The 16,622-nt window shown below is 35.1% G+C and overlaps 2 protein-coding genes across 2 annotated transcripts; both read right to left on the bottom strand.

Annotated features, from left to right (window-relative positions):
* Nucleotides 1-425: 425 nt before the first annotated feature.
* On the bottom strand, nt 426-3,986 carry LOC127834151 (transforming growth factor-beta-induced protein ig-h3-like). Its single transcript, XM_052359784.1, has 6 exons — nt 3,787-3,986; nt 3,204-3,421; nt 2,861-3,017; nt 1,924-2,058; nt 1,121-1,234; nt 426-606 (listed from the first exon to the last, which is right to left on the bottom strand). The coding sequence occupies exons 1-6, from the start codon at nt 3,926-3,928 to the stop codon at nt 494-496; spliced, it is 879 nt and encodes a 292-aa protein (XP_052215744.1). The 5' UTR covers nt 3,929-3,986; the 3' UTR covers nt 426-493.
* A 6,494-nt stretch (nt 3,987-10,480) lies between these two features.
* LOC127834149 (transforming growth factor-beta-induced protein ig-h3-like) lies at nt 10,481-15,847 on the bottom strand. Its single transcript, XM_052359783.1, has 6 exons — nt 15,277-15,847; nt 14,777-15,009; nt 13,584-13,740; nt 12,803-12,937; nt 12,502-12,612; nt 10,481-12,038 (listed from the first exon to the last, which is right to left on the bottom strand). The coding sequence occupies exons 1-6, from the start codon at nt 15,416-15,418 to the stop codon at nt 11,920-11,922; spliced, it is 897 nt and encodes a 298-aa protein (XP_052215743.1). The 5' UTR covers nt 15,419-15,847; the 3' UTR covers nt 10,481-11,919.
* Between the last annotated feature and the right edge of the window lie 775 nt (nt 15,848-16,622).

Here is a 16,622-nt window from a genome sequence, read left to right as displayed (position 1 = left end):
GTTTCAAATCAGGTATCAAAAATGCATAAAAATCCAGAATGTAAACAAACCATGAAAAATGTTGGGAAATCCCTATCAGTGTTTGCAAATTTATTTATATGACAAATTTACACAACTTAAGTTCTTCAACAAATGCGAGTTAACCTGTCGGAATCGGTGTCAGCTTGTTCGTTATACATGTTATTGAATACATCTGTATTAGAGTAATGGTGTTTTATAAAGATTGTAAATAAAGTTTATAGAACATCTCTCGTTCATATTCAAATGTTGGTTAAAGATTTCAAAAATAATAAAATGTTGACACTTAAGTCGCATGTACTCGCCTCAAATTTATTAACTTACGTAAAATATGCAATACAAATACAGCGTGTTTGTAAAAGCTCAATTATATGACTACCAAATCGAAAAAAAGAACAAACAAATGGTAAATAAAAATCACATTTAATTATAAAAACATACTCATTTGAACAATATAATTTGTTAAATGCTATTTCTAATTGATGTGAAACGATGGCGGCAAAAGGACCGTGTCAATTACGTGGATGACGCCGTTTGTAACGGCATCGTCCGCCTCCTCTACGTTAGCGTTGTTAACACTCACTTTACCTGAAATAAAAGAGGGCGTGGATTAACTTAACAAATGGATAGAAATTGTTTCGAGCATATTCAACTGTAGTGTTTATGTGTTGAAGATTAATGGATTAATTAAATCAATACAAACATAATGATCCGAATAATACTTTTTGATAATTAATTTCGCCAGTTGAGCATAGACTTTTCATGTGAGGTATTTAAATCTTAAAATCTATGTATGTCTATGATCATAAATTCTTACAATTTAAATCAGTAACGAATCATTTAGTAACAAGTTAGCCTTACTAAATAATGATTTGGTTACTCAAATCACATACGCTGCTTTCTACAAAATAGTATTGGTCGTTGATAGTTGAATAAAGATCAGAAGCAATTGTTTTAACAAATTAGGTTAGATTCAAGCATGTATGTTTACGCTTATTTATTGAAAATTGAAAACTAAGAAAATATTTGTCCGATTGATATGTGTTTTTTTCCTTTAAACTTTGCATTTAAAATATATTAATTTAAATGAACGTATACATACCTCCACCATTTATAGTAATTTTGACCGTCTTTCCCTCCACAGTTTTTGGCGTCATGCCATCAGATAGACTGGAGCTCCAGAAGGTTCCGCTGATCACGTGATAATTCAGGACGTCTGACGAAATAATTGATATGTTGCATTGTGAATAATCCGGCAATAGCATGTAATGTTATATAGGCATACGTTTTGTCAATTTTAAAGGTGTTAGCTATGGATTTATGCATTGTTTTAAAACAGCAATTTATTCGTGGTAAACTCATCATTGATACACAATTGTCAAATGCACAAGTATGTATATTTGAGTCTAAGTCATGCGTGTGATTTTCAAAGCAAAAGGGTTATAAAAGATATCTAGTACATTTAAGCCAAGCATTCTTCTTCTCAAGTGATTACTGTTCGGCACTATCCGCATAAATACACTTTTTGTATTTTTAAGTCAAAACAATTTTTTATGAATACCGTTATCTGAAAAACAGTTACATCAACACCTAAAAACCTTAAGCTTAGTGTAACTTTTTAAAAGAAATGCCACTATGTTATTTTGGAATATTAAAATGCCCCGGTTTTATCAAAGATATAATGGTTATTTTTTTATAATAAATTAATAATGCATAATTATTTGCATTTACATATATTTAAACACGCGAAATACTGAACCTTTTATCAGTAAGAGCATCGTTATAGCAAAGAAGTACATATCAGATCATAAGGTGGCTCGTCATTTCATTAAGCCCATTAAAGACCATTACACTAGGTGAAGTGTATACATCAATAAGTCAGTTAATACATAGACTAGCCAGTACCTGTAAGTGCAGTTATGTTGTCAAAAAGTGTTTTTAGGGCATCGGCGGGTATCTTTGCGAAGGCGTCGTTGGTTGGTGCGAAGAGTGTAAATGGACCTCCGCTAAGAACCGCGACGATGTTTGCTTTCACAACGGCTTCAGGTTGAAACAATATACATATTGCCAGTTACGGAGTATCTAATCAAGAAATAGGTCATGGGGTTCCCACTTTAAACACATGTATCTCCATTCCCTTTTTATCCGATATAAACACCAATTGAAGGTATATGAAGGTAACTTATATATTATTATATATAAATACGTAATTTATTCAACGTCTTATACAAGGAAATATATAGCGAAATTAATTGCAAGGTACATACAATTTCAATTTCAGACGTGATTGTGGTTTTCGATTTAAGTCTTATTGTGACATTTGATTGCATTACCCCCCTCATAGTAATTAAAGGTGCCGAGAATGCGGGGTTGTATACAGACCCCGTTTTCTATATTGACCTCGTAAGTATAGTCTGAAAACTACCGAGACCGCGTAACTGGCACTATATATAAATAATAATAATATATATATATATATATATATATATATATATATATATATATATATATATATATATATATATATATATATATATATTAGCGATGTAAGGTTATTATTATTGCATTTAAATACACCGTCTTATTTGTTCATGACTTTTTAATATATATGATTTTTTCTTAGCATATGTCACAACGTTGTTTTCTTTTTCAACTCGTTATAATATTGTGAAATAATAATAACCAAAATAGGTAACTTGCGATTTCACTCGCTTAGTGTATTGCATAATGATAACTGTAATACTTATTATTTTTAAAGATTTATGTATCTAAATCAACAACGATTTAAAGAATTTCTTAGATTAATAATTGAACATGAATAAATATGTGCCTAAACCTATACCATCAAGAAGGATAGAAAAGCGCGCCCTTTCTCGTACGATCAACTGTGGAATATCCAGGAAGGGTATAGGGAAGAGAACTCTGTTGACGACATGGATGACCCCATTGGACGCATTCTGATTGGCCTTCTCCACAGGGCTACCTTCTGCGGTGATGAGCTTAAACAACAAAATCTATCATAAATCATCTTCATTTTCATATATGTGCAAGCGTATATAAACATCAGGTTGACATTTCCACGTGTATTCAATGAGGTAGATTATTTTTTATAAGGAAAAAATATCGTTTTTCTGCATCAAATGTGCTTAGTCACACATTGTCGGAAATGTTCTTATTTCGCTTACATTCCCGGTGTTATATATGTTGAATCGAATGTTTGCTAGGGGCGCTAAGCTAGCTTCCGTCATTTCATTGGTCAGCTCGGATGAATACAAACTTCCGTAGACCAGGTGGTATTTAAGAACTTCGCTAAGTAGCTGCCTGTTTCTCATCAGGTCTTCCAGAACCGCCTTAGGGAGTTTTGCAAATGCATCGTTTGTTGGTGCAAATACGGTGAATGGTCCTGTTGTAACAATACAAGCAACCACACGTGTTGATTTAATAATTTGAAGCATTTCAACGAATAATTACATACTTTTAAAATCTGTGAACAAAAATTTGTTTTGGTATGGCATATTCCAAGGTTTGCAATATGGACAGGACATTTACTAAAGCGAAATTCCACGAGCATTATTTCTTTTACAGTTTTAAAGCAGTCTCATTTATCTCAAAAACAGAAAGTATATAAATACAATTTTCATCTGCGGTTGCATCGTAAAACTGACTGAGAAACACGAAATATAATCGACAGAAGAAACATTAATTAAATGACGCCGTTATTGTGTGAAAAGTACTAAAAACGTAGAACCTAATGGTTTTTGAACTCACCTTCCCTAGAAAGCACTTCAGCCAGGCCTGCATGCTCGACAAGCTTTACCAACTCAGTACATCCTAACTGTGTAGCAAGTTCCGGTATGGTCGCCGCAGACGCAAAGACCAGGAAAGCAGATAACACTAATAAGCGCATCATGGCAGAGGCGACTGATCAACTGCTTGCAATACAAAGTCTCCACGCACACTCACCGGTTTTATAGTGATCGCTTAGCGTATATCACGCGTGATACGAGTGTTTTGATGTGTCAATACAACACGAGATGGCCCACTGTCTTAAAAGTTGGGAAATTCAGAACACTCACATGTCTGAATAGTGTACTCCATAATGTGCTTCCGATTTCTGCTGCGTCCTCTGATTAAGTTTAGTTTGCACAAAATTTAATTGACCTATAAATGCAGCAGATGTTGACTCCCATAAAAGGTTTAGAAGATAAGCGACTCCAGGATATTACCAATAAATGCCGTGTTGATATGCAAAATGACTAAAATTATTTACCATTCAAACTGTAAAGCATTACATATATTAAGATAAATGAAGATTCATTCTTTCTAACCTGCATACTTGGCTTATCATTTACGTTTATTTTCTGAATTATATATTTCTCAAAAATTGCTATTGATCGTTGTTTTCGGTCAACAAATATATAGTGTAAACTCTTATTCGTTTCTATTAACAACGATGACGTTTACAGTTTAAAAGCCTAGCATTAGAACGATAAAAGATTGCAGTGAATGTATTGCTGAGTAGGAGGTTTTTCGTCTGATGCTACAGTATGTCAGGTCCCGGATTTTGTTTTAGCACTCTTACCTAATTATTTTACTCGACTTACGAAAACCTTTTCGAATTAAGAATTACACATGCAATGCCCAGCTATTAAAATGTTATTAAAAAGTATTCAATTAGTACGTGGTCGTTGCTATGGATAGGGGAACCGGAGTTTCAAAATAAACTGTCCAGTATGGCAAACACTAACGATATTTTCATCGTTTGAATATCCTTTTGCTTCAACTCATACGTGTTATATTATGTTGCTCCGTAGTTTGCAATTTGTTCATCTGTACTTAACTCTTTTTTAATTGATGTTTGTCTTAAAACGCTTATTGTAAGAGTAGTTAAAATTTTGGTCGATTTTCATTTAAAAGATTGTCTGTAGGTCGGATGCTTCCTTTACGTAGATAAAATCCAACGCAATAAAAAAATTACTGAAATTAATTTGCCATTCTAAGGCACCTTCTGCCGCTTTTGATTGTATACAATTTAAATATATTCTAAACTGTTTCGTTTTTCATCGTATAAAGTTGTTTTGTTTATGTAGGAAATGCCATTGCAAACTACAAGTTTTTTAATTAATTGTGAACTTTGTAACATTGAAGGATATTAACGACTTAGAGACTTATCACTCCGAATCGCTCGGAAAAGGACATGAGTATGCGACGATGACTTTGTACTAATATCAAGAGCGAGTCACTCCAAAGAATGTTTAATAATTAAATCAAAACTAATTAGGTATACAAAACTTTTAACATGATTTGTTATAACATTAATTCAAACATAACACAAAAATGCCATGTATGCCTCATTAACGTTTGGCTAACTTAGGACTTCGTTTAAAAAAAAGATCCATTGAAACGAAATAACGAACCACTTCAATGCGTTCATCGTTTTATTTCAATTGCCGACTCGGCTGAATGGTGTTACACTTGTTAACCACATAAAAACGTAGTCAGTGTCTGTGTATGGCTATATCACAGCATTCTCTTCAGTCAAGACAATTTGCAAGTAAGCAATATTTTATTCAACGGTTAAAGGTTATTTCGAATCTAGCACCTCGACAACTGGTCGATAACGTATGATAAGATAGGTCAATGTCTGTGTTGTGCTAGATCTTCTTCTTTCAGCTTAGAGTGACTTATATTTAACCTCAAGGCCGTGTAGCTTGTATCACTAATTTAAAGGGACTTCTTCAAAGATTGGTTTAAGAAAGGCAAATTAAGGCACTAAAGACATAAATTACTAGACCTGGCATGGATTACAACCGGGATTCTTAGAATTCAAAGGTTTTGCCTTTACCTCGTAATCATCTTAACTAGAGAGTGTATTATGTATTTTGATCCATGTTGTTTATTCAACATGTAAAAACTTCAAAAAACGCTAAAAAATCTATTGTTTCACGTTTGTAAACTTTAAAATTTTATCATTTTCCATTTATGAACACGCGTTAAATAAAACGTATTTTCAGTATTGGTCTACATATTCCATCCGTTAATACAGTGCTCGTGACGTTTATGGTTCGATTCTGTGACACAAAGATGGAGAAAATTGTCATTTCGTCAGACTTTGAACACGACCCTGTTAGGTATACATTTATATACAATAAGCATTAAATTAATTGACAGAAGGAAAAAACCTTGCATTAAAGCGAACTGATTTGGTTTTGTGAAGTACACAAGTAGTGTTTTCGTGATTTTATTGTGTACGTTAGCACTTCGAGTATATGTAGCATGAATACAGCATATATCCATCATGAATACAGCATATATCCTGGTCAATAGTTTCCGCGAAACTTTTTTTTATCGCCGCATGTTACATTTATTTCATATTTGCACGACAATGTACAGATAGTATTAAAATGTGTCAATGAGTTTAAGGTATTAATTGTAATAATAGCTGCACCAGCGAAATGTAAATCTTATTATAGCGTGATCGTTTATGTTTTGTATAGAACCGTTTGCCAAACATTGTGATAAAAAAACAATTTTTCAAGAAAATACAAACATATACACAACATACACACACACCTACACAAGAATAAGAATCGGGACATCGTCTCGCAACGGTCAATGCAAAGCAATAAAGGTAAAAACTGGTTTTAAAGAGCTTCAAACCCTCACACTTTTTTTCTGAATTAATTTACGAAATGTTTTTCATGTATCTTAAAATTAAACTCATATAATCTACATTCAAAATAAGACAAAGTAAAACAGAAGAATGCATTTTTGAAGAGCATCTTACGTACAATAAATTGCATTATTTATCCTATTGATCTGTCAAAAAGCACACGTGCATGTGTAGAGAGGCGTTAGAGTTGAATAACGAGTGTGCAACAACAATGTTTTTATTGCATCCCCACAAAACTTGGGTTTTAAGACAACATTATCATCAACATATTATATTGATTTCCGCACACACCCGTTTGATATATTACTAACAAATGGTATATTGTCCCATGTTAGAACGTCGTATAAGCAGAGATGACCTCTTGAATGAAACTAGAACATTTCGACGCCAACTGTACTGGTATGAACATAAAACTAAATCATGCTCTTTACGGTACCGGTACCGACTCGCGGTGTACTTTACGTACCGGTACAGACCAGATAATTACTTAGCGATACCGTTTAAAGTGATATTATGGGCATCTAACAGTTTATAGGTGTCTATCGCAACCGTCGTTTATTGTTGGTGTTTTCACTTCATCTACACTTATATTTGTTAATGCAGCATCAACATACTAAAACAATATCCCGGAAAGAGAAAAATAACGCATTTGAATATCAACCGTACTTTCGTTTGACAACTGATCACGCATGTACAATGTGAACCTAAATTTAGTTTAAGTGCAATTTCGTTTATACATCATTTCGGCTTACAGGACTGGGTGAGTCACGTAAAATATTGAATATAAAATATATTTTTATAAACAACTGGTAGCAAGATGAGTTGCAGATAATTGGTCAGTAACCACATTTGAACTTACTCTTTTGACCTGCTAATTCTTTTTAGCTCAATTCAACACTGAACAATGCCCATAATATCACTTTAAGACGCGTTGTCTGTCAACATGACTGATAAGGGAACAGTCGTTACAACCAGTCTCGTCATTAAACACAGACACTAATAGCTTTAGAATTTAAACTCGTGTCTTTGAACAGAAGTACGCGTTGTTGAAACGTCTCCTTAAATTGTATGAAACAAAATATTTTACGGAGAACGATACTTTTTCGAAGTTGTATTAAACTTTTATCTTAAAACTCTGCGATTGATAATGCACCGTCAAACATGGAAATGATTGGAAGTATATCTCAATGAATACATGTATAAAAAGAAAGAATATTATTGTTAATCACGTACATAGCATAGAATGTCATGACTCATTGATAAACAAACTTATACAGCGAAAGAAAAACAGAACAATGTTGCATGATTGAATCATTTAATTGAACTAAATCGTGAAAAAGAACCTGGATTATACGAAACTGAAGTATATTTTCGAATAACGTCAGCACTAACCGCATATGATGCACGCAACAATAATGCTTTCAATAAACGAGAACAATTGCATATGATGCACGCAACAATAATGCTTCCAATTAACGAGAACAATTACACCCCCCCCCCCCCACCCCCACCGTGACAATCCCAATAAGTAGCGTCATACTATATTTAATTTTCCCTATATTTAATTTTCCCTATAATTTACAGGACAACATAATGTTTCCACCGAATACATACATTTTATAAATGAAACATATCTGAATAAAAAAGCGCAGTTTGGGTTGTGTTTATCTCATGTGATTAATTATAACTGATATTAACATATGTGTGTGATTGTGTTTATTAAGCATTCTTGCGGTCTACCTGTTGACCGGATTACAGATCGTCAGGAAACGAATTTATTCATACAAAACGTTATTACTTTTAAAGTGTTGGTAAGCTCTTCATTTTCCAGGAGGACTTTTTAAAATAAAAATAGGCAGTGGCGAAAATCCATGACATTTAAAATTGTGGCAGCAAGTCCTTCTTTATATTTAAGGACACAACAATTATTCCATTATGGCTACAGTCTTGTTTGAAGACGGTAGACACCTCAGTTGCCACTGTGACAGCTTTGGATACTGTTAGCATATCAATTGTTACATAAGAAGGGGTGAACATTTCAATCTTTTAACATTCTTGGCACATTGCGCAAAACACGGTTGCCGATTTTCATCAATATCGGCCAAATACTTTGCCTCCAGCCACGAGCAAGCCGCTATTATTATAAAGAATGGGAGCGATTAGCATCATAATGCAAGTTTACATGTTAGCGTTAATTTGGTACTGCTCTCAAACGCCTTTCAACTTATTTGTGAAATTCGGCAGGTATGTTAAGCGTGTTAGGGAACAGTCGAATGACGTCAGTCAGTTCTTTATAATGACACACACTAGATGGCCGCGCCTGGGACGTCAGAACGTTAAATGTTGAATATGGCATTTACGTTAATGACGTCACTTGGAAGTTAAAAACTTCGAAAGTTTGTAGAGCTCATCAAGACGCGTCGAATTGAGTTATATATATGGTTAGTTTAAACCTATTTCGTTTAGCTCGATGGCAGCGAAAGCCTAAGGCTTATTTCAAACACTCTCGAGTCCGTTTCCTGGGACTTGAACCAATACCTGGTGTCTTTGAGAGACATTTAAAGAACGCTCCCACGGTGGGGATCGAACCCATGACCTTTCGGGCGTTAGGCGGACACCTATACACTACGCCACAGCGACCTACATGGTTTAATATGGCGGTGCCTGTGACGTAATAAGCTGCAACCTCGATTTCATGTTTACGTCACTGACGTCACAAGGAGGATCGATGACACGTCAGACATGCTTGGCACATTGAGAAAAACAAGTTTGACACATTAATCTCTGTCAAATGCTTTGTCTCCAGCAACGAGCGAACCGCTACCGGTATAAGGAATGGGACCTATTACGTCGTAATGCAAATTTGACCTTGAAAGTTAATTAGGTGCTGCTAGAAAACGTTTTTGAATAAAGTCAAGAAATTTGGCATGTGTGAAGAGCATATCACGACCCGTCGAATAACGTCAGTGCGGTCGTTATATCACGTCGTATTTCCATGCATGTGACACCATTACGCAAAACTTTGATGACATCACCTACTTTAATGACGTAACTTGAAAGTTTAGCAATATGACACGTGTAGAGCTCATCGAGACTCGTCAAATATCTTAGAATTTTCCCATTTTTGCACCAGAGCTGTGTCTGCTTTGTTTTGTTGTTATATATTTGGCCAAAAACTACATCAGGCTCTGTCTTGTTTTGGTTACTTGATAGTTTGCCCACAGATGTCCCAGGGTTGCGTCAGGTTTCTATACATTTTGCCTATTTCTTCACCAGGAATGCGTCTGTTTGCTGTAGATTTGCCCCAAAGCCACATAATGTATGCTTCTTGCCTTTATAGATTTGGACCAAACCTGCAGTAGGGAGACGTCTTGTTACAGCAGATTGGTCCACTGCATTTGTGGGTCACTATAGCTAGAAATATTTATTTTAAAAAAACTTTTATCTGACGCCTGAGGTATTGGTTTAGTATTTGGTGTTAACAATCGCATAGTGGATCTGTACTAAGTGTGGTATAATCGTGCCCGTGGGGTCAAAACTTCTCTTGCTAGGGTATATGTTTATTTATATAGACTTATTCAGTGAGAAAAACGCCCAAAGCGGATATTTGGTTATTCCCCTGAGCAGTTAGTTTTGTTACTACTTTTGACATTTAGCTTCCAATCGAGAAATAAACAAGTATTGTTTTAATACAGTTATAAAAATGTGCCGGTGAAAAAGAAAGTTCAAGATGCATGAACTGAAAAAAAACATGTTTATCTACAAAAGAATTTAACACAATTTCTTCCGTTCAGATTTTTAAAGGTTTAGTTACTTTTTTATTCAGGCTCAAAGATCAAACTTTTTTAGCAAACAAAAAGCCACAGCAATAGTTTCCCGAAGTAGAAATAAACATCTTGTTAATAGGAAACTGTAGCACAGGTTACATTAACAATGGTATATGTCTGTTTAAATACAGTATAGAAACAGGATAGTACATAGTCGCAATGTACACAACATGTGAATTTTCATTTGAATACTGACGGTTTCTTTAAATTTGCAAAAAAATTGTTTAAAAACTTCATAATTAATATCCCTTAAAAGCAGATTTTGATCCTAAATTGCGGCTACAATGTTTATATTTAATTTGGTCTTTATATTGTTTTCAACTAAGATAAAACGGAAGGTGGTATTTAAGTCTTTATATGCACTGTATGATTGGGAAAAAGCAGTTAACGATAATTAACTAGTTCAAGTATTTGTACTCATCAAACTTCAAGCTTTTGACCCTCCGGATCGCTCGCCTTATCGCCACCTAGAATTTAGGCGTCAAAGTGTACACTCACGTTCCTCTAACGGTGTACATAGAAAAAAAAACATACTACAAAGCTATGCTTACTATAACAATCCTTTACAAAGGAAAACGCCAACAAACGCAAAATGACGAACGTCTACTTATTTAAGCCTATGAAAAACTGAAAAAAAAAACAGTCGGGTGTACCTAAACGAATTCACTTAACAAATTACTTAAAAAAAAAACACTATCAATAAACAAAATCCAGCTGAAACGAGTTTGTTGTGTCAATATTATAATTACGTCGCCCGTCGAACGTAATAAATTATGTTATTAATTTAATAGAAATAAAACGGTTGGAATACTGATATAAGTTATTAGAAAAAAGAACATAACATAAATATTCTGTCTGAACTAGGACTGATTGAAGGCGTCCGGCTCAGCTCTGATGTATGTTAATATCTAACTAAAGTTAAACTTCATTTGAATTTAAAATATCTAACTCAAGCATCTTCTATGTATGCCCGTATTGCCTTGTCTATATCAGTGTGATATCAAGGTAATCGTTGCCCCAGTTATAGATTTTGTAGTAATTCATGCTTATACATATTCGATGATGTCTTAGAGTAGAAACAAATTCTTATCTCATATTATGATATGATGCTCTATTTATCACATCATTATTATCCATTTATATATATATAAATATTTCAATCGGTTTTACGCATGAAATACACTGTCTGCAAGGGGATCATCAGTGGTAAGTTGCCCTAAAGTAGCATGCTGAATAAAAGATGAATTGCATTAGTGAATAGTTTCTTTTATCTGCCATCATTAAGATTTTAAAGAAAAATCAATTAGAAGTCTCCCAATGCGGCTAAAAAATGAAACTTGCGTCAAAAATTACATTTAAATAGAAAAACATAATTTTGTGAGCAGTATGATTGATTGAATATTATGACGAGTTAATGTCCAACGTTGGCGGCATAAGGACCGTGTCAATGACGTGGATGACGCCGTTTGTAACGGAAACGTCAGCTTCTTGTACGTTAGCGCTGTTAACACTCACTTTACCTGCAACGAATGAAGACACGCTTAAATTTTACACATGGAAATAACAGGTTTCGAGAATATCCACAATACAGTTAAGTTTCTTCAATACAAAAAAATGCTGCCCCGCATTCTTTTGTTAAACATGTTAGGTATTTAATTTATTAAAAATATAGATGTGTATGATCATAAATTGACCCAGTTGATATCCATAAGTATCAAGTTGATCAATTGTTGGTCAAGTGGTTAAATAAAGCAAAAGTAGCTCAAATTCAAACGATGTTGCCTTAAATAGACAGAAGAAAATCTATTGATAGTTCAATAAATAGCAAGAAGCAATATTGTTTAAGCTAGACACTTTATTAAAGCATGTACGTTTAAGCATTTTTATCGCAAATCGAAAACTAAATAAAACCATTGCCTCTATGATGTGTTTTATCTTAAATTCTCACCAGAACTATATGAAATTAAATACAAGCAGACATACCGCTATTTATAGATATCCTGACAGACTTTCCCAATTCAGTTCGGAACGTCATGCCGTCAGATAGACTCGCGCTCCAGAAGGTACGGCTGAGCACGTGATAGGCCACAACGTCTGCGGAAATAATGGATACGTTGGATTGTGAGTAATAAGGCAATAGCAAGTTCTGTTCAATAGGCCTTTGAATTAGATAGGCCAATTTTATGCATCAATTAGTAAGTTAATACATCAATTCGCAAACTTAAGCATGTACCAGCAAATGCATTAATAACTACACATTTGTGTATGATACTACAGCCAGTACCGAGGAGTGCAGTTGCATTGGCTAGCAGTTTGTTGAGGACATCGGGAGGGATCTTTGCGAAGGCCTCGTCGGTCGGGGCGAATACTGTGTATGCCCCTTCGCTGAGAATCGTGACAAGGTTGGCTTTCTCAATGGCTACAAGTTGCAACAAAATGAGTCGCGTTCTGAGAAAACTGGGCATAATGCATGTGCGTAAAGTGTCGTCCCAGATAAGCATGTGCAGTCCGCACAGGCTAATCAGGGACGACACTTTCCGCTTTTATGCCATTTTCGTTTAAATGAAGTATCTTCTTATCAAAAATCGAATTTCGGCGGAAAGTGTCGTTCCTGATTAGCCTGTGTGGACTGCACAGGCTAATCTGGGACGACACTTTACGCACATGCATTATGCCCAGTTTTCTCAGGACGCGACTCATATAATTAGGTTTGCCCTGTGATGTAATTTTGAAACCACCTACTGAACCTTTTGATCGTTATTCATGACTATTTAATATGTGAGAGCTTTTACGATAACGAGTCACAAAGAGCGTTCCCAGTGTTTTGTTTTTCTTTTCAACAAGTGAAGTGATTACATTGAGTTTAACGCATCAATCCAAAATAGTTTCAAAAAGGAATGACTGAAATAGGTAGCATGAGACAGTAGTCGCTGACATAATCTGAGAATCTATTGACTATCAAACTTATTAACTTATCCTAACCTAATACGAGTACACGGATATCTTATATTTATTATTGAACGTGAATAAATCAATATACCTGAGATAGAACTATAAATCCTTACCAGTAAGAAGTGTCGAAAAGCGCTCTTTTTCGCTGGATAAAAACGATGGAATATCAAGGACTGGCAAAGGGAAAAGAACTCTGTTGACGACATGGATGACCCCATTAGACGCGTTCTGATTCGCTAAAACCACGGGGCTTCCTTCCGCGGTGACGAGCTAAAACAAAAACAAACGTATCATTTAACACATTTTTTTTCCATTTTTTGTATTAGCGCTTATAAACATCTCATTTGCTTTTTCAAATGTATTTAATGAGTTTAACTCAGTCCACTCTCGTTATCTCGAAGTCGGCGGGAACAAGAAAACATATCGAGATAACGAGAATTCGAGATATCCTATTAGGCGTTTTCAAAGATAAAAATGAGACGAAAATTTACCTTGTTTTTAACATCTAAATACCTGCTAAGTAGTCTAACTAAAGCCGATGTTTTAAGTATGACATAATTGCATGAACAAATGCGGTTATAATTTTTCTAAACTGTCGAGTAAACATCCGGTATGTTGCTATTCAAAGTTATGATGCAATTGACGTCCAATCAAGACGAGGGTTTTCCATCTGAACATGCGTAAATCACGTTCCGGAATACTGAATTGTACATGAACATTTTGTTGTTTGAAATCCAAAGTTCAATCGATTATTAGTACAGGATCAGTCCCCCTCTTGGCCGATCCATATATCCTTCTCTGGATTGCTCGACCGACAACTCAAAATATTCTTTCAAGTTAGCCATGATGATAACTGTTGGAGTACAATGATATAAAAACATTCTGCAAATTTGCGACGGTTTATATACGCAAAAATATAACTCAATGCATTTTAAAACAATTAGTCTTTCTTCTTTAGTGAAGCATCAAAGGACAAAATTCTCATCTCTTTCCGACACTTGAACAGTTATTCGCACTTACGAGATAAACCACAGTAAATACATGTAAAATCGGGACTCGGGACAAAATTTTATATCGAGATATCGAATTATTCGACATAACGAAAATCGAGATATGCGGTTTATTTATATTGATAAAGAAGGAAGAAAGTTGGGACATTGAGCTAACTTCGACATATCGAGAATATCGAAATATCCGATGTCGAGATAACGAGAGTGGACTGTAATTTATTATACGAAAACTATATTGTTTTCTTTTGTCAATAGTTCTTAGTCATACATAGTTATAAATGTCGGCTTTTGCTTACATTCCCGTTGTTGTATATATTGAAACATATGTCTGCGAATTTTCCTTCAGAAAGAGGCGCTAAGCTAGATGAAGTCATTCCATCGGTCAGCTGGGATGAGTACACACTTCCGGAGACCACGTGGTATTTCAGAACCTCGATAAGTAGCTGCTTGTTTCTCATCAGCTCGTCCAGAATCGCCTTAGGGAGCTTTGCAAATGCATCGTTTGTTGGTGCAAACACGGTGAATGGTCCTGTAGTAACAGAATAAGCAAAAAGGCTCGTTTTGGTATAACATGTGCCAATATTTTCAATGGAGACAGTTAAGTAACTGTAGCGAAATTCCCCTGATCATTATATATTTTAAATATTTAAAGCCGACAAATTCATCTTCAAAGCATTGAGTACATACACACAACTCAAATCTGAGGTTGCAAAAATACACTTACAACGGACCCTAAATAACGCCTTTTGATTAAAACATATTAGAAACTTAAACACTAAATGGTTTTCGCACTCACCTTTAGAAGACAGCGTATCGGCCAAGCCTGCCTGCGTGACAAGCCTTACCAACTCAGTAGCTCCCAATTGTGTAGCTAGTTCCGGTATGGTCGCCGCATACGCAAAGACCAGGAAAGCAGACAACACTAATAAGCGCATCATGTCAGAGGCGACTGATCAACTGCTTGCAATACAAAGTCTCAACGAACAATGTCCGATTTTATTGTCGAAGCATAACGTACATAAAACGTGATCTCAGTACACATGTTTGTTCAGACGTTACGAGTTCTTTCACTTTCTTAAATGTGGGTCAGTAAAGAACACCCATAATGTTTTATAATCTTTTCCTTAAATGCCGTCTACTACTGCGCACGAACCTAGTTATAAGTGCCTCGATAATAAGCAAAATGGGCAAATAATCTTAACCATTTAAACGGTCAAGTTTTAGTTTCATGCAGATTTATTCTTCCCAATCTATATATTTTTTCAGTAACGTATAAAGCAAAAATCCGCATACGCTATTTTGAAAATAGTTAATACTGTTTGCTGTGTGCGATCATAAAACATGTATTGTTAAACCCCAATGCAAATGTGTTGAACAATTTATGGCGTTAGATGACTCATAGCCTGATTCCTAACGACAAAGGATTGCTGTTAATGTGTTTATTCCGGCTTATGGGGTCCACCCGGGCCTGAGGCTGTATTTCGTCGGCTCAAGGAATGTGTCACAGAACTATTTCATAATTATTTTACTAGACCTACACAAGTTTGTTTCGAAGTTGACAATGTACATAAAATTTCCATCAATAAATCCTCTCTGTAACATATTCAATTGTCATGTGGTATTGGGCAGTGGGTTGAGGGACCGGAGTACCAGGAGGAAATCCCACCTTATCGATATGGTGACCACAGAGCACACGCACGTGCATATATATTAGGAATTTAGCCTGCGTCGCCTGGTCGAGTACAGCAAGTGAACATATCGTTAGTGTGTTCATGTATATACTGGCCAGATCTGTAGTATAGATATATATGGTCATAATGAGTGTTGTTCTAACAAATGTGATGACAATGGAACATGTCATGACTACTACTTACACATTTTCATAAGTACAAAACGGTAATCGCTTAAAAGCCCTATACAGGTGACGATCCGTAATTATTTACCGATTTTTAAATGTTTTTTTCACAATGTTTTTAGGGCATTACCATAAAAAATGAACAATACAACTTGTTTTGAGCTCAAAATACAGTGTCCTCCAACTCAATTCTGTTTACAAACAATCAGTTTATTTACAGTCGCTGTTTACTCGGGAAAGTGAAAGTGACTCAGGTCACCAAAAATATATCGTTGATTTTCAACGTT

This window comes from Dreissena polymorpha, chromosome 6 (assembly GCF_020536995.1).
Source record: "Dreissena polymorpha isolate Duluth1 chromosome 6, UMN_Dpol_1.0, whole genome shotgun sequence".
NCBI lineage: Eukaryota > Metazoa > Mollusca > Bivalvia > Myida > Dreissenidae > Dreissena > Dreissena polymorpha.
The sequence above is the reverse complement of the archived record's forward strand: the minus strand, read 5'-3'. Positions and strand labels throughout refer to the sequence as shown.

Excerpts from the sequence above, each read along its gene's own strand:
- LOC127834151 (XM_052359784.1), bottom strand. The coding sequence starts at position 3,928 with ATGATGCGCTTATTAGTGTTATCTGCTTTCCTGGTCTTTGCGTCTGCG. Across the intron at positions 3,422-3,786 it reads TGAAGTGCTTTCTAGGGAAG|GACCATTCACCGTATTTGCA; the intron begins GTGAGTTCAAAA and ends TTGTTACAACAG. Across the intron at positions 607-1,120 it reads AATTACTATAAATGGTGGAG|GTAAAGTGAGTGTTAACAAC; the intron begins GTATGTATACGT and ends CTTTTATTTCAG.
- LOC127834149 (XM_052359783.1), bottom strand. The coding sequence starts at position 15,418 with ATGATGCGCTTATTAGTGTTGTCTGCTTTCCTGGTCTTTGCGTATGCG. Across the intron at positions 15,010-15,276 it reads CGATACGCTGTCTTCTAAAG|GACCATTCACCGTGTTTGCA; the intron begins GTGAGTGCGAAA and ends CTGTTACTACAG. Across the intron at positions 12,613-12,802 it reads CAATGCAACTGCACTCCTCG|ACGTTGTGGCCTATCACGTG; the intron begins GTACTGGCTGTA and ends TTATTTCCGCAG.